The sequence below is a fragment of the Taudactylus pleione genome, unplaced genomic scaffold (genome assembly GCF_031769625.1).
Source record: "Taudactylus pleione unplaced genomic scaffold, aTauple2 ptg001107l, whole genome shotgun sequence".
Taxonomy (NCBI): Eukaryota; Metazoa; Chordata; class Amphibia; order Anura; family Myobatrachidae; genus Taudactylus; species Taudactylus pleione.
Genome location: NW_028285508.1, coordinates 943,447 through 966,626, shown reverse-complemented (window position 1 = coordinate 966,626; position 23,180 = coordinate 943,447). Strand labels below are relative to the sequence as shown.

At 46.2% G+C, this 23,180-nt stretch overlaps 1 protein-coding gene across 1 annotated transcript in view; it reads left to right on the top strand.

Annotated features, from left to right (window-relative positions):
- Positions 1-2,221: 2,221 nt before the first annotated feature.
- TNMD (tenomodulin) overlaps positions 2,222-23,180 on the top strand; it is a 117,032-nt gene continuing 96,073 nt past the window's right edge. Inside the window, exons 1-2 of the mRNA XM_088461816.1 lie at positions 2,222-2,282; positions 2,377-2,514. Coding sequence (XP_088317942.1) covers positions 2,241-2,282; positions 2,377-2,514 — 180 coding nt within the window. The 5' untranslated portion in view covers positions 2,222-2,240. The remainder of the gene's footprint in view (positions 2,283-2,376; positions 2,515-23,180) is intronic.

The window sequence follows — 23,180 nt, the reverse complement described above, 5'->3', positions numbered from 1 at the left end:
ATTTTCCTTCTCTACGTTAAGATAACACAATGGCCGCTCCCCCCTCGGTCACCCAGTACAGTTACACATCAGTGGCTGAAACACTTCTCGCACAATACAACAGGGGAACCCTGAGAGTGGTCTGCGTATCGCCCGAGGATTACATTCTAATTGGATTTATATTCTACAATCTACAAGTAGATCTGTGCTTTTAATGCTCCCATATAGATCTTACTGTTCAGTGTGGACAAAACTGGTATTTTAAAGGTAGCTTTATATCTGTAAGTGATCATTCTTGCTTAAAGCCGGCTAACGAAACCAGCGACTGAATCAGGAAATCCCAGGATTTTACTATCACAAAAGTTTAATGAGGAAACTTTGTTTCAATAAAATATTTGCTAAAGGCTTCATGATTCTCATGTCTCTGTATGAACTTCATAAACTGTTTACTCCTTGCTTAAAAGTATGTAAACATGGTCAAGAGGTTCAGTTGTTGTTCAGAACAAACACCAGAATCTAAGTGCCTGTAGCATGATTTCCGGTGCCAAACACAAGTGTCAGGCGTAGTTGAGCAATTTTTTGCTACTGCACACAAGTCAAAGTCGCACCCTGCAAGTTTCTGTAGTGCGACCGATGGAGGAGTATAAGAATGCAACAATCGATATTATAGCATCTATGAAAGTCAGCGTCTCCGTCCTTGCACATTTGGACACATGGATGTACATCGGGGAAGGAGTTTGTATCCACGTTTGCATAAGGTCGTAGACGGACAACTGCCAACAGACACAGTTCAGGGCGCTCCTGAGTCCACCACTGAATCGGGCCCTCAGGCACTGGTGTAACTATAGAGGATGCAAAGGGTGCGCTTGCTAGGGGGCCCAACAGCTTAGGGGGCCCACTGGCCCAGCAAGCAACCCCCTGCACCCTCTATAGTTACACCAGTGCCTGAGGGCCTGATTCAGTGGTGGTCGTAGACGGACAACTGCCAACAGACACAGTTGAGGGCGTTTCTGAGTCCACCGCTGAATCAGGCCCTCAGGCACTGGTGTAACTATAGAGGGTGCAAGGGGTGCGCTTGCTAGGTGGCCAGCAGCTTAGGGGACCCACTGTTCCAGCAAGCAATCCCCTGCACCCTGCCAAGAACAGTCAGCGTTGATGTCTTTTTTAATCAGGAGCCAGTCACGAGCCAATAGGAACTCGCAGACAAGCAGTCAATCAGCAGCACTGCTGGTCCACGAGTTCTGATTTGCTCGTGCCCCTCACCTGATTAAAAATGACATTGGCTCGCTTAGAAGCTGGGAGGAGGCGTGGCTATGATGACATCCCTGGACCATGGCCACACCTCCTAGCTTTAGTGAGGGCTCAGGAGAAGGTAAGTATTGCAGGGCTGGGGGGGGTGTAAGTATTAGGGAGCTGGGCGGGCCCCCCAAGCAAGTTTTGCTATGGGGCCCCATTCTTCTGGTTACGCCCCTGCCCTCAGTGTTTTAAGTATCTCAGAAGCTGCTGATCTCCTGTCATTCTTCACGTCACGCACAACTTTAGTGCCAGCTGAAAATTGTTTAAATGCCATTGTTGTTTTTGGCCATGCCCATCCCTTTGTGACCACAGTCTCCCCATCCACTAATGGCTACTTACAGCAGGATTACGCGCCACGTCACACAGTGCACGTCATCTCCTGCTGGTTCCAGGAACTTGACAATGAGGCCAGTGTACTCCAATGGCCTCCCACATCCACCAGATCGCAGTAGTACAATACAGCAACATAGGAATGAGGGGGAAAGGGAGACTCGCAGCGTGAATGTGCGGTCAGCAAATCTGTATCCACTGCATGATGCTATTATATCACCAAGGACTAGAATCAGCACCTTGCGGAAGAAATGTATTAATGCATTGTGAGGGGGCATGTAGAGAGACTCTGGCCAGCGGGTACACCCCTTACCTTAGGTAGCATAAGCTCTGGCACAATGTTTAGAGTCTTTACTATCACTGATTGATACCATCTTACATATATATATATATATATATATATATATATATATACACACTGTACAGTATTTCGGTTGTATACTTCAGATGAAATTCATGTGTAGTTAGAGGATACACCCCTAGTTAGAAAAAAGTTTTGAATGGCAAATCACTAAGTGACTGATCGCATTTCCCCTCCTGTGATTCTGGATCCAGCTGACATCGAATTTCACAATTGCAGCTCCTGATTTTCTCTTTATTTCTGCCTTGCAAACTGCCCCTACAGGAGCTACAGGATGAAGACAGAGAGCATTTTGGATGAGAGTGGTCTTCGATATGTAAGTCAGTTATCATATATCTTTTTTTTTTTTTTTAAGTTAAAAAAAAAACAATTGTTTACAACTTATTTATTGCTTTTTTTTATTTATTAAGGCAGATTTATCGAAACCTAAAAAGTGCAATTTCAAAAAATGTGCAATTCTGGTGATCTCTGTCTGTCTGATCATGACCGTATCACTTCTTACGCTGTTATTCTTTGCAAAGGATTTCTGGAAACAAATACCGGAAAAGGTAGGAAACACTTTGTAGGATATTATATTTAAACAGGTAATTTAAAAAAAAATAAAAATAATAATAATAATAATAATAATAATAATAATCATAATAATAATAATAATAATAATAATAATAATAATAATAATTATTATTATTATTATTATTATTATTATTATAATTTTTGTTATTATCGTCATATTATCGTTATACATTGGGGAATAGCATAGGGTGTATTATTGGATTGACATGGAAAAAGTAATTAAATAAGTAGTGATTTACAAGTGAATTCTTTACATTCACAAATTCAGCAAAAATTATTAAATTGAGTAAATTGCACTTACCTGTCATCCTTAAGTTCAGTTATATGGTGGTGATAGGGCTGCACTTCTGTTTGTCCAAATATTTATGATTGGCAGCCACCAGCCCTGGTTTTGCCTATCACATTGACCATAAATAATTTGATTTGGTCCTTGACCACCAACCAGTGGCACCTCTGCAAGTGCCCCATGGCACCCCAGGCAAATTCCACATTGTATACATTACTAATGACAAAAGTATTTAACCATGACTTTGTAGATTGACACTTATTTTATCACAACAAAATGTATTAATACTAAATGAGAGTTTATTGTTTAATATTCACATAATCATTTAAAAATGTGCATTTTTCCCTCTGAATTATTTCAGCTATTTAAAATTCTCCAAGTGTCTTGTAAATTAAATAGAGGTTTCAAACCGTGAGTAACGCTCCAGTAAAAATACCTATAAAGTTTTATTGCGAAGCATGCATGTACTTAAATATATATCTGTCCCGAAGTTCTGCAGACAGTTCAGATTACCCACTGACGGAGCGTGATGGAGTGCTTTTCCAGACCTCAGCATTGTCCTGCCAGGGGATGGTGGAAAATGAAATTTTTCAGTGCCACGTAGGACTGAGGCCAAATTTCCTACAACCCATTGCTTGACTTTCATTAAACAAATTTACAAAATATGAAATATATTAATCAGGCCTAAATTGAAAGTTGAGTTAGTCAAAGGGTAATTTTAACCTTAAAGGACCCGTCCATTTGTGTGAAATGAACCCACTGGAATTATTCTGCAAATATAATGCCTATCCGATGTATAATCACTTTCTAGATGCATTTTCTCACAGAGGGGTTGATGTACTAAGCCTGGGAGAGAGATAAAGGGCCTGATTCAGACCTGCTCGCATTGGGATAGCGCTCACAAGCGGGTCACGGCATGCGCAATGCGCGTTCGCGACCCCCTTTGCGAGTGAGAACTTCACTCGTTCAGGGGCTCGCTACAAAACGGGGTGGCTGTCGATGTTGATTGTCTGCTCGCCCCATTTTTTAGGCAGGGAGGGGGGGTGGCTGGACAGATGGAGGCGTGCCTGAAGGAACGCCTGCCGTTTGTGGGTGGCCCTACTGACATCATTCATGATGTCAGTAGTGAACTTCCTGCTCTATTAGAGCAGGAAGTTCACTCGGGCTTGCCACAAGGGTCTCGTCGCAAACACGATATTTGCAAAATTCGCGACCATCGCCAGGCCGCTCGCAAAAGCTGTGGGTGGTCACCCACAGCTATGCAAACGGCCTGCCCTGATTCAGAGCGAGCGCTCGCAAATAGCGAGCGCCTCTGAATCAGGCCCAAAGTACCAACCAATCGGCTCCTGTCATTTTTCCCACAAAGTGGTCTATTGACTAAGTCTTAGATGGAGATAAAGTGGAGAGAATTAAAGTATCAGCCAACCAGCTCCTAACTGTCATTTTTCCTACCCAGCCTGTGACATGACAGGAGCTGATTGGTTGGTCCTTGGGGAGAGATCATAAAGTGGAGAGTGACAAAGTACCATCCAATAAGCTCCTAACTGGCACTTTATTTCCATCCACAACTTAGTAAATAGACCCCACAATCTGTAACATGACAGTTAGGAGCTGATTGGTTGGTACGTTATCTCTCTCCACTTTATCTCTCTCCAGGGCTTAGTACATCTCACCTAAAGTGTTTCTAATCTATACCTGCTTCCATTAGTCCAGATTTAGGTGGGACAATCCCAATTTGAAGGCTCTGCCCTGCTGCTACATCTGTCACATGGGTTTGGGAAGTCAGGAGGCAATAAATGGGTGCATGGGGGGTAGGGGGGGTGGTATGGGGTAGCTTACTGCTCATACAGCAAAAGGCACGCCTCCTTTGTGACATGGCCATGACTCCATCTCCACAAGCATATGCCCCCCTATTTCCCGATTCAAGGGGCCCCAAAAGTTGGAGCATGATTTCTGAACTTTAAGTACCCATGACAGTTCATGTTTTCAGTATTTCTGTCTGTAGAAATAGATGGTATAATTACTGACCAAGCAAAATCGATTAACTCAATTGTGCATGATTAATCCTAAAAACATGTCCTGTTGGGGGGTCCTTGAGGACCAGAGTTGAGGCTGTGATCTGACCTTTCCACCACTCGCCATCTGCCACCATAGGTACGTGTTCCTTTGAGCAGAATGAATTATATTCAGAATCCCAGTTATAATCCGCATAGCTTGGCTACAAATACAATGTTGGACTTGCTGGTCCTTGACCATCCGCTTACTGTATGATGAGTATATTACTAATTGCTGAAAAACACACGCCAAGAAAAATGTAACCAGGGAGCACATCGTAGCTGAATCATTTGTTAAATGTCGCCGTTTTGGGCAATACGTTCCTTTTTGGAGTTCTTCCCTATACAGATACCCACAAAGCGGGCATGTGTCTGTAAGCAGGAGCATAATCTGGCTGAGTAGAATGTGATAACGTAAACCCCTCGTCATTACATTACACATTTCTCTATGTATGAAGCATGAGCATCACACATGGATTGAAGTACTTGACTGAACTCTAAAAGGATAACCATTCCTGTGACTGCTTTGGTCCAGGAGGAGCCCCACTGATGCTGTTGTACACACCTCTAGCAGGCTCTCGGAGACGGGAGGAAGGGAAGCCCTCAATCTAGCATCACCCTGGGATATCCAGAACATGCCGGGGCTATGCTTTTTTTTTTTTTTCAAACAAACCAAAGTTTATTTTCTGAACCTCACTACTCTACAATGGTGACCTCTTTTGGGTAAAGATAATTTTCTATCCACATAAATAGGCTTGTAAATTGTAAAGTGAATACTTACAAATCACAATACTTACACAGACGGTGTAATGGTTAGCATTACTGCCTCACAGCACTGAGGTCCTGAGTTCAATTCCCATTATGGCTCTGTGTGGAGTTTGTATATTCTCCCTGTGCTTCCCCCTCTAGTTTCCTCCTACACTCGAAAAAATATACAGGTAGGTTAATTGTGTGTGTGTGTTTTAGGGGACATGGGGGCTGATTCAGTAAGGATCGCTATTGCGTATGCAGCTGCAAATTCGTACAGAACGCAGCTGCCAAAGCTCACCCGGCATAGAGATGCCCACTTTCTCACATCCGTACTACCTCGCACTCCTGCATATACATTGTACCATCGACGCACATCAGCCATCACGCACAATTACGGCAGGTCTCGTCACTCGCAGTGAGTACTCAAGCTGCGTATGCAATCGCAGTGGCTAATTTATGCACGCCCAGGAGACAGCGCTCAAATGGGCAGACATGCCAGCGGTTTTCCAGCCACTCCCCCCCCGCCACCACCCCCAAATGCTCACAACCTGTCACTCACTCTGCGATAGATTCCTCAGTGTGTCGGTGCATGCGCAGTGTTTAACAATCGATCAATCTGCGTAACTTTGATTACTGGGGTAGGATATCCCTGCTCTCGCAGCTGTATCATCCAAGTGCTGATATTTATGTAATTTATCACCTCACACTGGGGCAAATGTATGAAGTTCAGGGAAGTGATAAAGTGGAGAGTGAGAAATGACCAAACAATCAGCGCCTAACTGTCATTTTTCAAACACAGCCTGTAACATGACAGTTAGGAGCTGATTGGTTGGTCATTTATCACTCTCCACTTTATCACTTCCCAGAGCTTCATACATCTGCCTCACTGTGTGTAAGGTTATGTGTTATTAGACTACACCATGTACAGTAGCTGCTACTATAGCATTTGTGTAAGCACTATGGCCCTGATTCAGAGCCGGACGCTCTGACAGAGCGCTCGCTGTGAATCAGGGCCGTCCCTGCTCCTTTTTGGAGTGGCCTCCTGGCCGCTCGCATAGCTGTGGGTGACCACCCACAGCTATAGCGAGCAGCCAAAATGATGGTCGCGATGGTCAAGACCATCGCGACCATCGGGCTTGCGACGAGACCCTTGCGGTAGGGTCTCGCTGCCGTAAGCCCTGGAGTGCTTTTGGTTCTATCAGAGCCAAAAGCACTCCCACTGACATCACTAGTGATGTCAGTGGGGCCGGCCCCAGACGGTAGGCATTCCCATGGTAACGCCTCCGTCTGGGCAGCCACGCCCCCGGCACGCCCACCAAAGGGGGCGTGCTGTCAATCACCATCGACAGCACGCGCCCCTTGGTGCGAGACCCATAACGATGGCTTGGCCGTCTTTATTCGGATCTCGCGCATGCGCACGACGGACCCGGGTCCGGCGTGCGCATGCGCACTTGGGCAACATCGACCCGCTTGCGAGCGCTCAGCGCTCGTGAGCGGGTCTGAACCAGGCCCTATGAACATTGTGTAGGAAACTTTTGTAGATGGTCACAATATGTTGGTAAAAAGTTGCATGTGTGCAATATTCTCTCTCTGTCTCTGTCTCTGTCTCTCTCTCTCTCTCTCTCTGTCTCTCTCTCTCTCTCTCTAATTGTATTTGTATGTTGCAGAAGCATGGTGTACTATTACCAGCTGGAAACTATTATTTCCCTGGCTTCTGTTGATTGATTCAGACGATCTAAGTATCTTTCTGGGTGAGGAAATATTGCGACTATGCCGGTGAATAAATTCTAAAGATTTTTTTTTGTAACTTCTTCTATAAGGGTCCGGATTGGGCTGTTTCCAGCAGCGTTGCCCAAGTTTCGCACTGATTTTTGCATTTATATTTTAGGAACAAACATCTGTTGCTAATCAGATAAACAAAAATAAAGTTATTTTTTGTGCAAATACAGACAAATTTTAATGACAATTTACTGCTTTAAATATGTATTCAAGTCAATAGAATTATTTTAAAATTGAAACATATTGCACATGGTGACAAACACATATATTGTAATAATGGAATTATTTTTAAACTATATGCAAACTAAATGACACCTATTATATCATGTGCTTCATTTTACACTGTGCTCAAACTGTATTTGCTATAAGAGCTAATTAGTATTTTCACATACCTTATGTCATTGTCCTCATCACAAATAGATGTAAGTTAATGTATTTGCTGGGAGAAGTTCTGAGTCTTATCTTTGTGTAGTTCTTTCTGTCGCTGTTGTGTATTTAGTAGATAATGTGTATAATTCAGCAGCGGACGCAATTGTGCGATTTATGCAGATCGGGCGATTATTTGCCATTGCGCGTGCATGTAAGTACGCACATAGGAATCATTTGCAAAGTGAAAGTCTTGTGGTCAGTGTTTGGGCGAGGTAACGGGGGGTGGTTAGGTGAACGCAGGCGTATCTGACCGTTTAAACGCCGTTCTGTGGGCGTGCATAAATTAGCCATTGTGACCTCGTTGGCAGCATCAGACCTCTCTGCGTGCGAGGAGAGCTGCAGTATTTGAGACAGGTCAGACCTGCCGCAATGGCGGCATGGCAGGGCCGCGACGTCGGACGCAGTTGAGAAGGCAGCAGTGGGCGTCCCTATGCCCGGGTAAGCTTTTCAACCATTAGCGTATTTTCACCACTGCGTTCCGTGCGAAATCCCAGCTGCGATCGCTTTACCGTCCTCTGCTGAATCCTTACACAATGATAAAAATCGGCAAAAGATCTATCTCCGGCTATTACCTCCATCTGTTTATGACGATGCATCCAGGGGATTATTTATCAGCGTGGCATGAAGAGGTCAGCAGAATCAGGGGTCTACTGTATCTTTCTATAGCTGGGCACCATAGTAAGATTCGGGGGGACCCTGGCAATGCTCTCGAAACCCCCACTCTCATCTTCTCATTTAATTAAAATTTAAATGGGTTTCAGATTCCCATGCTCTGGCTCCCTCTAATGCCCAGCAGGGCACAGTGGGGACTATAGTAGCACACGGAGGACCAGGACAAAAGTGACCTGATAATAAACTAGCCCCCAATCACACCCCAGGACATCTGCCCAGACAACGCAGATATTGCATGTCTTACATTGGGTGGACTCATCTTTTCTAATATATTTTAAAGGTGCGCACACCCTGGGCGATTAGGAAAGACAGTACGATGACGACATCGTAATCGTACAGTCGTTCCTGATCCCCTGTTGCGCCTACACTGAACGATATGTCGGCATATTGACCGGCAATGTTCAGGCGATGATAGATGTCGGAAACGACCAGCAGGAGCGCGCTTCGCTGGTCGTGTCCGACATTATAGTGCACGATTTGTGCACGATTACGATGTCTTAATCGTAAAATCGCTCAGTAAAATCGCCCAGTGTGTACGCACCTTTAAATTCTACAAAAACAATATTTTTTAATAGGGATAAATAAAGCTATTTTGTTGAATGGCAAATCACCAGATACTTTGTTATTCTTGCTAATCCTACAATCAGATAAATCACTGTAGCCACAGGGTCAAACTGCTGGATATCTAATAATAATCTTTCCCTCCTCTTAAGATTAACAAAACTTTCATTTTGTGGACTGAGCTAACCCCAGAAATCAGACATTCAAAAATAGTTTAGTCACGTCTTCTTACTTACCTTGGTGTGCAGATTCTAACTTATATTAAAGATGTTTTTGAAGTTAATCTGTTTTAGATGTTTACACATTTGTCTGCGCTAGTTCGCACCTGGGGTTCTTATTAGATTTCATGGCTAGGCCCAGGGGCATTTCAAGAGGGGAGGAGACCCGTGTGCAGTCTCTGTCCAGGGCCCCTTAGTCTCTCTTCGGTGGCCGGCAGCAGACTGAGCACAGAACTGCAGCGGTAGACTCTGGCACTAGTCTGTGCCCAAAGTCTACAGCGCATGCACAAGTCACCGGGAAAATGGTGCGGCAGCTTAGAGACAGGCGGGAGTCAGGGACTAAACAGGATCATGTCTGAGGCAAACAGAGAGTGAGAGACAGCCTCCAATGAACATATGAAGATGCCCTGATGCAGACACAGTAGCCAGGAAGGATCTAGGGGAGGCATAGCTATCAGGAATGAAAAAAAAAACAACCATTGGACCTAAGATACTGGGAACAGTGTGTTTAAAGTAAATCATCCATTCAGACTCTGGGGTCTGGCACCACCGCACAGCTGCGGCGGTGGGGGTCCCCAACCTCCCAATTTCACCACCCGCAGGCCACTTCGGCCTATGGGTGGAACAGCGGGTGTTGGGGAGGGGTGCGCTCTCTATGGGTGGTGCCCCCGTTCGACCGCCCCTAGAGCCGGCCCTGGTAGTGATCTAACTGTGTCGGTGGGTAAATGCAAATGTCATTTCGCCTATTTATTAAACTGTCAGAAGTCTGTAGAAGTCTCACTTTGTAGTCACCATAGGTGATGTGAGTCTGTGACATGCGAACAGCGCAACAGGGTACAAAGGGGCTGCTTCAGAGATGTGGGCTCTAAGGCCATCGCAGCTGTGATCCCGTATGCAGCTGCTTCGGCACAATATGCTTATGCTGCAGCCGCCTGGAAATGTACTGTCCATACACACAGTGGCGTTCGCAGGTCCTTCGATAATCAGCCATCTGAACAACCCCACAGAATGGCTGAGGTAACGGAGACGCTGAAGCCATATTTTCTGTGTAGGGGATCGCAGATGGAGGCAGAAACGTGTCCCAAAAACTTCACAACACGTCTGCACCGCTCCCTGTAATCTCCATCCAAACGCCTGAGCGGGACGCTGGGTGCTGAGCACTTCCTAAGTACACGTGGGATGCCTCTCAGCCAGCAGTGTGCTCTTCCAGCCACAGACAGGTGACATCAGGAAAGTGATAGTCCCTTGTGCCCTGGGCAACAGCGCTGGTTACACCCTACACCCAGTGTCCAGGGTACCGAGCTCAGGAACGCCCAGTATTGTCCTGTTTATGGCATATGGACAACAAGGAAATCCATACCGCTCTGAATGTATTCATTGGACAACTGAAGGTGACAGAAATTAATTTGATCACTGTCCCTCAAGGACCAATGACAAATGCCGAAGCCTATAGTGAACACTCTGTGTGGCCTAATATAATGAGTATCTGATGCTACATACTGCCCCTCCAAACTATCCCAATTTGGGCAGGACAATCCCAATCTGAGGGAACTGACTCACCATAGTACAGATTAGGGGTCTATTCACATAGCGGAGAAAAGCCCTATATCAGTGGTAACAGGGCTATTCACTGCTTCTCCTTATTCACAGCAGGGGTTACCGTGGGGAAATCTCAGACTTCCCCAGTGGTGCCCCTGATAGGTATAGACATCGCTCCCCCATTCACTTCTAAAGATGTTTTCTCCATCTCAGGATGGCGGTGATAGCTGTCTCCCTACCTTCTCCCCGCTACATTCCCTGACACCGGCCAATCAGCGGTGCCCAGGGAGAAAGTGGGAGGGAGAAATTCTCCTCTTCTCCCTGTTTGTTATCGGGATGTTCCTGACCCAGCGGAGATTATAATAGGGAAGGACACGGCATATGTAGGGTCACTTCAGTCTATTTACTCCCCGCTGCCCTCAACTTTGTCAGCCCCCTCCCGAACACCCAGTGTAATGCCTGTGCTGCCTCCCTGCTGCCCCTAGCTAGTTCGACCCCCCCCCCCACCTCCTGTTCTATTTACCAATACTTACCCCTTTGGCAAGGTCCCGCAAAGTCCATCTCCTATGCAAGGTCCTCTGCTAGCTCCTGGCAGCCTAATGCTGCCAGTGACTGGGGGTCTTGTGAAATGCACATGTGCGACGGTCAGTCATGTGCACGACACGGGGACCCGGTAGTACCTGGAAGGCTTCGCTGAAGACGTAAGGGCAGCGGTGGGTCTCCATTGTCATCAATGGGGACCGCATTGCTATCACCATCTAAAGATGGCGAGAACGATGCTGTGACAAATAGCGGTAATCTTAGATTTATTAAATCCTGAAACGAGGACTTAACCCCGAGCGCTAAGGAGGTTATGCTTTGTTGATAGATGGGGGCCATGAATTTGCTACTTAGCATAGCAATATATCGCATTGAAGTGATGCGATATATAGTGAAAAGTAACAATTCACATCATTCTACATGAATAGACCCCTAGGACTGTTGTCACAGTCAGCGATCCTACTAATGGGCACCCCTTGGATACCAGCTAAACATGGTATTAAAGTGTTGCTTTCAGGGGATGAGAAGTAGGTCGGGTTCATATCAGCACTTTGGAAGTACTGGAGATGCCCTGGAGGACATGGCGCATGTAATGTGGCGCAGGCCCTCGTATAGCGCGACCACACTTCCTACTTTGTACGTACTCCCTGCCCCAAGCTCACAATGAAGAAGCATAGGAGTTATCGGGGCGCATTAATTAGTGGGGATGTAGTCAAAAGGTTGACAAGTATCATGCAGATAATGGCGGTGATTCAGCAAGGATCGCACGCAGGCAGCTTTGCAATTGCGATCCTCGCAATAATGCAAATCCAGCAGTAGGTGTTTGACACCCCCTGTATGACATCCCCTGTATGATGCCCCCTCTATGACACCCCCTGTATGACTCCCCCTCTATGACACCCCCTGTATGACATCCCCTGTATGACACCCCCTGTATGACATCCCCTGTTTGACGCCCCCTGTATGACACCCCCTGTATGACACCCCCTGTATGACATCCTCTGTATGACATCCTCTGTATGACGCCCCCTGTATGACACCCCCTGTATGACGTCCTCTGTATGACGCCCCCTGTATGACATCCCCTGTATGACATCCCCTGTATGACGCCCCATGTATGACGCCCCCTGTGTGACACCCCCTGTATGACACCCCCTGTATGATACCCCCTGTATGACACCCCCTGTATGACACCCCCTGTATGGGTCACACTCGCAGAATGGGTCCTGCGCACGCTCTGATTCCCGATAATCGGGAATCTGTAATCTGCAGTGCACTTGCATTTACTGCTGAATCAGCCCCCTTAGTTACGCCACTGGTTCAGTGATATCATTATCGTTGACGGGCATCCCATATGTATGCACCATTAGGTTGCAGCTGGCCATACATCAGGACGATTTAATTCCAACCAGCCAACTAGTTGGCAGGTTGGAATGATAATCTGGCAGTGTGTGGGAGCAAACTATAATCATTTCGATCGCAGTCACAATTGCAGTGGCTGGTTTGCGCACGAGCACTGCGATGTATATACATGCACAATAAGCAGCAATCGCCCGATTGCGTACGTAATCCCAGTTGAGATCAGTAGTAAATCAGACCCCATAATCCACACCGCACTCACTGCTCCCCACCAGCGCGTTCCACCAAAGTGCTCATCGTGCAAATTGTTGTCCACGGTAACGTTGTAAGTAGTAAAAAATAATGTCGGCTAAAGAAATGAGGAAAGCGACAGGAAAGCAGCTCCGTTATGTCCACAATAACACTCTGTGCTGAGAACGTGTGCGCTATTATCTGCTGGTGTATGAAATGCTGGAACCAAGCTGAGAATAATGAATCTAGCAGCCGTTAATGCAGCGTCTGTCCATCTGGTTCACATATTCTGAATTTATTTTCGCCCATTATTAGTAAATGTGTGTAGGTGTCTCCGTGTGTAATTCACTGTTAACTTTTTTTTTTTGTTTCATTTAATTATATATTTTTTTTAATGGATTTATAAACCTATTTATTTCTTTTGTGATACTGTACATGTATCAATTCAATTTTCTTTCACAGCTTTTCAATGCATGACTCTAATGACTATTATATACTGTACCCATTAGTAATATTTTTCTCTTGTCCTCGATTTTCCATGGTGTTCCCTCTGGTCCTGCCATATGTTTGTTTGGCATTGATGTTAATATTTTTATGAAGCTTGTATTTTACATTGCAATTGTGTGTGTGTCTGTGTACTAGCTGTTGCCTGCGATGATGTGTCGCTTCGGCCGACATTTTGTTTTTTTAATGTCTTTTAGTTGTATTGAGGAATCCTTAAGGGTATAGTTATTGCAGTTCCTTTTTTAAAAACAGGTTATCGATACCAACCTCTGCGGCCCTGAGCCCAGTCTCGCCCATTTATACAGAACATTGCCTAGCCTTACTTGTTGTGTTAGTTTGCTGAAAGGATTAGGACTACTGCCTGCTGATCACATCATTCGCTAAAATCAGGCGTTCCTAGCCAAAGAGGGCATTACTGTATGCTGTATACTGTATGCTGTATACTGTATGCTGTATGCTGTACACTATATGCGCTTTACTGTATACTGTATGCTGTATGCGGTATGCTATATGCTGTATACTGTATGATGTATACTGTACACTGTATGCTGTATGCTCTTTACTGTATACTGTATGCTGCTGGCTCTAAGTGTCTCTCTGGCCGTCCATCTACTTAAGCCTACTGGTTTAGTCACTCCAAGATGACTGCATCAATCTACGTTATGTGATTGGATGGTTGCAGTCCAACACCTCTAAATATTAATTTGATCTCTGTGTGTGTATATATATATATATAGAACAGTATTACTAACGATTTGGACCTGTCATTTATCGGGGCACTAGCTACTGTGGCCACAATATAACTCCCCTGCTCCCCATGCGTCTCCAGCCCAATTTCTGTTCCCTTCCTGCTGACATCCCACACTGTGGGGGTCATTCAGACCTGGTCGTTAGCGCCGATGCGCTCAGACCGGGTCGATGGCCCCCCCACAGAGCATGCGCACGATGGCGCCGGCGCCGTCGTGCGCATACGTGAGGCCCGCTACGACCGACTGCGCCGGTCGTAGCGGGTCTCGATCCAAAGGGGGCGAGCTGTCGATGTTGATTGACAGCTCGCCCCGTTTGGAAGGCAGGCCGGGGGGGTGGCAGTCCAAATGGGGGCGGCCCCACAGACAGAGCCGAAAGCTCTCTGGGGATAACGACAAGGGAGACCCTACCCTAGGGTCTCGTCGTAAGCCCCGATGGTCGCGATGGTCTTGACCATCGTGACCATCACCTTAGGCGGTCGTAAGGCTGTCGGTGTTAGCCCACAGCCTTACCACCGCAAAGGAGGACATCTTGAAAATTCAAGACGTCCTCCCCTCATTCAGACCGACCGCATGCTCTGTGCGACCGGCTCTGTTTCACCAGCCTCAAGCCCTGTTTCTCCAGCCTCATGTTCCATTGTCTCTATCCAGAATCATGTGCCCCTGTGTTTCTCTAGCCTTATGCCACCCTTTGTTTCTCCAGATTCATGCTCCCCTGTGCCTCTCCAGCCTTACGCCCCACTTGTCTCTCTATCATTGTGCTCCTCCCTGCGTCTCTCCAGCCTCGTCTCTCCCACATCATGCCCTCTGCATCTCTCCAGCCTCATGCCCTTGTGTGTCTCCAGCCTCATGCCCTCCGTGTGTGTCTCATGCTTATGCACCCTTTGACTCTCCAGCATTATGCCTCATGCATCTCTCCAACCTCATGCCCCTTTGTGCCTCCAGGCTAATGCCCCATGTGTCTCTCCAGGGATATGTCCCACATGTCTCTCCAGCCTCATGACCCCTTTGACTCTCCATCCTCATGCCCCCTGTGCTCTCCAGGGTTATGTCCCCATGTGTGTCTCCAGTCTCATCATCCCTGTGTCTCTCCAGCCTCATGTCACCTTGTGTCTCTCCAGCCTCATGTCACCCTGTGTCTCTCCAGCCTCATGTCATCCAGTGGCTCTCCAGACTCATGCCCCTGTGTTTCTCCAGCCTTTTGCCCCCCATGTTTCTCCAGCCTCATGCCCCTGTCTTTCCAGCATCATGTCCTTCTGTGTGTCTCGAGAATCATGCCACCCTTGTGTCCCCCCAGTATCATGCAACCCAACAGTCTGAACAGTCTCATTCCTTACTGTGTCTTTCCAGGATCATGCTTCCCCTGCATCTCTCCAGCATCATGCCCCAGTGTGTCTCCATGATCATTACCCCATGTGTCTCTCTAGCCTCATACCATCCATGTATCTCCAGCCTCATATCCTCCATGTTTCTCCAGCCTCAAACCCACCCATGTCTCTCCAGCCTCATGCCGCCCAATGGTACTCCAGCCTCATGACCTCCCTAGATCTCTGTAACCTTATGCTACCACTATGTCTTTCCAGTCTCATGCTCTCTGTCACTGTAGCCTTATGTCTGCCCTGTGTCTCTCCATCAACATGCCCTCCTGTGTATCTCCAGCCTCATGCCCCTCTAGGTGTCTCCAGCCTTGTGCCTCCCCTTGTCTCTCCAACATAATGCCACCCATGTGTCTCTCCTTTCTCATGCCCCCAGTGTCTCTACAGCCTTATTCTCCTCCTGTGTCTTTCCTTTATCATGTCCCCATGTGTCTATCCAGCCTCATGTCCCCATGTTACTCCAGCTTCATGTTCCCCTGTGTCTTTCCAGTCTCATGCCATCCTGATGGGCACTCCCAGTAGATGGTAGGATAACTGTAATTCACTGCAGTGTGTTTTGGGGGCCTGTGAGCTGCGGCAGGGATGTGCAGGCATTCCTGCCACCCTTTAAGTGCTAGTGTCACCACCAGGGGGATCCAATTTGTATACTGACACCAAGCAATACTTGGCAACTTTCCAGCTGCCAGGTTGGTACAGTGGGTGCCGTGGTGCAGCATAGGTTATGACAGCTCAATTGCATAATTGTGGTCCCGCTCCCCCGCTATACCATGCAGGGGGGCCTAATGCAGGGGGGCCTACGATGACAAAATTCAGTTTTATGTGTTAGAAATTTTTTATATGTACAGCTAGAACAGTGAATTCCCTCAGAAGTGGATCTGGAAGGAGTAAAAGGCAATCCATTAACAATATTGAGACCTCAGTGGGCTGTGGTGCCAGCCTCAGCCACCTCCCATTCATGGTGGGGCTCATTTACAGGTAAACGTGGGATTGAGATGCGTCCTATTATTGGTTACAGGTAGGGATGTGCAGGCTCGGTTCTACTCGGTTCCGTTCGGTTTTTTTTCCTGAATCTTATTGGGTTTCAGCTGTCACGAGTTTTGGATAGCCAATAAGATTCGGTAAAAAAAAACGAACGGAACCAAGTAGAACCGAGCCTGCACATCCCTAGTTACAGGTATCTTCAGTAGGTATATTTTTACTCATACGCAACACACACTGGGCCTGATTCAGAGCCGGACGCTATTTCCGCTCGCTCGTTCAGAAAAAGGGGCCAGCTATTTAAATTGAGCGCTCGCTCTTTGCGGTCTGTTGACGCCTCTATGTCTGAGCGAGCGAACGAAACATGCGCTCGCTATTTTGTAAAGACGCCCCCTGGCCGCTCGCATCATACGTCATCTCCGCTATTTATTAGATTAATCGAGTACATCGAAAGGCGTCTGATCTGCTCGCAGTGCTTGTGGTTGGATTTTCCTACCGCAATCATGCGAACAGTTCAGGCTAAGAAACAACCAAGTGACGTGGTCGATGACGCTGCTTTGTTAATTATGCACACCCTTAAAACGCCCGTTTAGACCGTTTGGCACGCCTGCGTTCGGATCTCCACTCCCTTTTCAAGCACCTTCCCCTGTTACCACCCACAAACGCCTCATCCTGTCACTCAAATTAGCAGGCATTCGCAATTTTGCAAACACGCGTTTTCTGACCGCACTGACTGGATGGCGCATGCGCATTACGACCCATACGCATGCGCAGATGTGCGAACATCGCTCGGAGCGAACGAGCAGCCGCTTACGAGCGGCTCTGAATCAGGCCCTCAGCTGTCAACAAATGACGCCCTGCATGTAGAAAATAAATAAATATATTCCATTCCAATAACTAAAATGAGCATTGTTTCTTTTAGGCTGAGGGCATAGAGTACAAATAAATAGTGGTCACATGATGAAAGGTGACCCCAGTCTGCATGGCCATCCCGCAATGCGGGGAAATGGCGCTATTAATGTGCGTTCTACTTTCCTCTCTTTCATTTTAATAATAACGCTCAATTTTCATGTATGTACAAATATATATTAAGCCCACTCAGGCTTCTATTATGTACTTAACAAGGAAATCACTAATAAACTCAACTTCTCCAGCCAATGCTTGCACAAATTATGAAACCACCATCTTTGCTTAGAATTTCCCGTGCATAAGTTGGCCTTTTTGCGCACAAGTAGGAGCCGCATCCCAGCAATGTGAATAACAAAATGTGTAGTAATTTACACAGGAAGATGCCCAATATTATGCCCCATGACAGGGCTGATTCTGAGCCAGACGCATCTGCGCAAGCTTTTCCGTACAGCCGCCGAATGCCTGCCTATTAGTTTTTGCTAACGCGAGAATCTACCTGTGGAAGCTCATCCCGCCCACGGTCCTTACTTCCGCTGCCACAGCCATCATCATTAGAGTCGGGACCGCCGTGGGACAGAAGAGAACCTGTGCGATTGCATGATCGCCGCCTAGTTACTGCCCAGAAGCGGCCATTTATTGTATAATGCGGTCTGATGATGGATGGATTAATCCAAATGCACCAGTGACCGCCGTCCATGTGCAAATGCCTGATCCAGCGCACACACAGACGCTGATTTCTTTGGCCGCAACTGCAGTATGCTGAAATCCGCAAGATCAATGCACCTTGTGACTGACTTGGGACATATGCTTTGTACAGATTAGGTTGGTGAGTCGGCGATTGGTCTACGTGCAAATACACTTACCAATCATGCGCCTGTTGTGTCTCGTCTGATGTCACAACTGGGCGGGCATTTAAACTGACACACCCAGTTCAGCTGTCACTCACCTCCGTGTACCTGAAGCATGTGTGCGGGTGATCGGCAGGTCGCCCGTACACACCAGCAGATGCGCAGCCAATGCGATATGTCTGTGAACGACATCGAAAACACACCCACGACGCGCTCGCGATATATCGGCCATTTGATTGAACGGGTCAAAAAAATTACCCAGTGTGTACCCAGCTTTAGAATCAGCCCCATAATGTGCCCAGCAATAAGTCCAGCAATGTCTACAAGATGCCCACAGATGTGCACCCAGTACGGCGCCCAGAACTTTGCCTTATGATATGATCTGCGGAAATGTTGGTACTCTCCCACATCTGCTTCTTAGTCTGTCGCCCCCTTCTTATTAACACACTCACTTATATCATAGAGGACACGTCCATGGAATAGCTGGCAAGTGTGTATTTAACTAACCTGGGCCTGACTCAGAGAAGTACCGTGTCGCAATCGCAGCTGCGATTTGTATGCTGCAGAGGAGCGACTAATTGTATAATAGCACCCTCCAATAACAGTACTCATACGCCCCCCGGAGTCATCGCGTACACAATCACAGCTCATACGCTGGTTCTCCGATATTTCACCATGTGAGTAAACCTGTGATCACGCAGCATGGCCGCCAGGACTAAGAGACTAGAGCCATCTTGTGTATTGAGGGGATCGCAGATGTCTTCTGTGACCTGCCCCCAAAATGGCACCTACCCACCTCCATTATGCCCAACACTCCCCCATTTCCTCCCCTAAACTGTGCCTTCCTGTCGACTATATGTGTGTCGACCTAATGACCCTGTCGACCTTCTGCCTGTCGACCTTCATACCTGTCAACCTTGTTACCAGTTGACCTTTAGTGTGTCAACCTTCTGACCCTGTCGACCTATTGCCTGTCAACCTATTGCCTGTTGCCCTTCAGTCACTGTCGACCTATTGCGTGTCGACCTTCGGTATCAGTCGACCTTCAGTCCGTGTCGACCTATTGCCCCGTGCAGGGCCCCCTCCTCTCTCCCCGGTGGCCGGCAGCTAACTAACACGGCTGGCCAGCCACCAGAGCATTAGTAGACTCCGGGCACTAGAGTGTGCCCGGAGTCTACTGCACATAGATAGATAGATCGATAGATAGATACAGTATGAGATAGATAGATAGATTTGAGATAGATAGATATGAGATCGATAGATAGATCGATAGATAGATAGATAGATAGATAGATAGATATATAGATAGATAGATAGATCTCATCAGGACACTCTCCTAAAGAATTAGGAGGGACTGTAATGGAGGCTGGGTGATACTTTATTTAACAGATCTGTGGGATGTTGGGGTATCACAATCAACTATGTACTGTACAATAATTTTAATTTTGGGGGTTAGTTGTCTTTAATATATAAAAGATGAAGTCACCTCCTCGCGTTGGCCGTCTCCTGGAATGAAACAGTTTACTCTCTTTACATCTCCCACAAGTTAAGAAAATGTTATTTCATTTTACTTTATTCTCAGATTTACCTTCTCACATAAAAGCAGAATAATAGGAGAGAAGTGAGGAAGCTCCTGGTAATTACCCCGTCCTTCCTGCTAGAGGTCTTCATATTTACCATTTACCTTCTCAGGCTCTGTCTTTGCGAAGAGCTTTGTCCTGTAATTGCAGCTCACCTCCGCCAGTCTGATTGTAAAGATAATGGCCTCGCCGCCAACTACCTCGGATAACTACGCAGACCACAAGGTCAGCTGCGAGTGCAGGTTTATTACAGCGTCTACTGTAAAAGGAGCGTGCTTAAAAAGTGATCTGATATGAATGGAAGTAGCTCAGAAATGCAAAGTGATTACAGTATAATTTCTCTAAGAGCTCAAGAAGATAAATTAAATCAGACCAAAGCGTTAAGGAACCCACTTGAAGCCTCCGTGATTTATTTTATCATTTCAGACAGTCGCTAATCAGTAGTCAGTGGTTACTCAGTGATGTGCGAACTTGGGAAATAAGATAAACATCCAATACTATAGTATTGCGATAAGAAGTCTATTGTCTGCGGCAAAATGTAGCGATAAACTAATATTAGCCTTAATAGTGTGGAAAACCATGTGCCGCCTTTTGTTTTCTCTAAAAAAGAAAAACAAATTGTTAGAGAGTTGTGAAACCAGCAAATTAAACTTTTGTGTAGCAGCATCGGATCAATTCCATTAGGAGCGAGTTTGCAAAAGTGAGTTTGTGTCATGAATCAATTAGAAATGTCGACTCGCGTGGCAGGGTTGTGCAAATTTTCTACAAAAAGCATCCTGGGAGAATTGCATGGAACAGTGGGGGAGGAGGAAGGTAAGTAGGAGATATATGTAATATCTCCTGCTTGACCATCTTGATGAATGGTCCGATAACTTAATTTTACAATTGCAGTTGAAAATGTGCATTTTCATCTGCTTTTGTGAAAATTAAGTGATGATGAATAGGCCCCTGAAAACCGTGTTGTAAAAAGTTTACAAAAAAACACGTTTTACCTCTCATCTGCAAGTTCTAAAACCCCTCTCCCCAGTGACATTGGGTGCGGGTCCCACCGGGTGCTACCATCCAAAGGGGATGACATCAAAATAGCAGAGCTGCAGCCATGATGGATGACGGGCGCATGCACGCATCATTCACATTGCTGGGAGAGACTGGGTGTTGCCCCCAGAGTGACGAGAATGAGTGCGTGAAATGCGGTCACACCTCTACATACATGTCACATATCAACTACGACTCTACATACATGTCCCATATCAATTACACCTCTACATACATGTCACATATCAAATACGACTCTACATACATGTCCCACATCATTTACACATCTACATACATGTCACATATCAATTACGACTCTACATACATGTCATACATCATTTACACCTCTAAATACATGTCACATATCAATTACGACTCTACATACATGTCACAAATCATTTACACTCTCCCATACCTGTCCCATATAATTTACACCTCCACAAACCTGTCCCACATCATTTACACCTACACATACCTCTCCCACATCATTTACACCTCTACATACCTGTCCCACATCATATACACCTCCCCATAACTATCCCAAATCATTTACGCCTCCACATACCTGTCTCACATCATTTACACCTCACCATAACTATCCCACATCATTTACACCTCCACATACCTGTCCTACATCATTAACACCTCACCATACCTGTCAAACATCATATACAACTCCACTTACCTGTCCCACATCATGTACACATCACCATACCTGTCCTACATCATATACACCTCCACATACCTGTCCCACATAATTTACAGCTCCTTCTACCAGCCCTACATCATTTACACCTCAACATACCTGTCCCACATCATATACACCTCCCCATACCTGTCCAACATCATTTACACCTCCACATACCTGTACCACATCATTTACACCTCCTCATACCTGTCCTACATCATTTACATCTCACCATACCTCTCCCTCATCATTTACACCTCCACATACCTGTCCCACATCATTTACTCCTCCAAATACCTGTCGTACATTATTTAAACCTCCACATACCTGTCCCACATCATTTAGACGTCCACATAACTGTCCCACATTATGTACACCTCCACATACCTGTCCCACATTATTTACATCTCCACATACCAATCCCACATAATTTACACCTCCCCATACCTGTCCCTCATCATTTACACATCCAAATACCTGTCCCATATAATTTACACCTCCACATACCTGTCCCTCATCATTTACACCTCCACATACCAGTCCCACATCATTTACACCTTCACATACCTGTCCCACATAATTTACACCTCCACATACCTGTCATACATCATTTACACCTCCACATACCTGTCCCATATCATATACACCTCCACATACCTGTCCCACATCATTTACACCTCAGCACACCTGTCCCACATCATTTACACCTCACCACACCTCTCCCTCATCATTTACATCTCCACATACCTCTCCCACATCATTTTCTCCTCCACATACCTGTCCTACATCATCTACTCCTCCACATACCTGTCTCACATAATTTACACCACTACATCCCTGTCCCACATTATTTACACCTCCACATACCTGTACCACATCATTTACACCTCCTCATACCTGTCTTACATCATTTACATCTCACCACACCTCTACCTCATCATTTACACCTCCACATACCTGTACTACATCATTTACACATCACCACACCTCTCTCTCATCATTTACACCTCCACATACCTGTCGAACATCATTTACACCTCCACACACCTGTCTCACATAATTTACACCTCCACATACCTGTCCCACATCATTTACTCCTCCAAATACCTGTCGTTCATTATTTACACCTCCACATACCTGTCCCACATCATTTAGACGTCCACATAACTGTCCCACATTATGTACACCTCCACATACCTGTCCCACATTATTTACATCTCCACATACCAATCCCACATCATTTACACCTCCCCATACCTGTCCCTCATCATTTACACCTCCACATACCTGTCCCCTATCATTTACACCTCCACATACCTGTCCCTCATCATTTACACCTCCACATACCAGTCCCACATCATTTACACCTTCACATACCTGTCCCACATAATTTACACCTCCACATACCTGTCATACATCATTTACACCTCCCCGTACCTGTCCCATATCATATACACCTCCACATACCTGTCCCACATCATTTACACCTCACCACACCTCTCTCTCATCATTTACATCTCCACAAACCTGTCCCACATCATTTACACCTCACCATAACT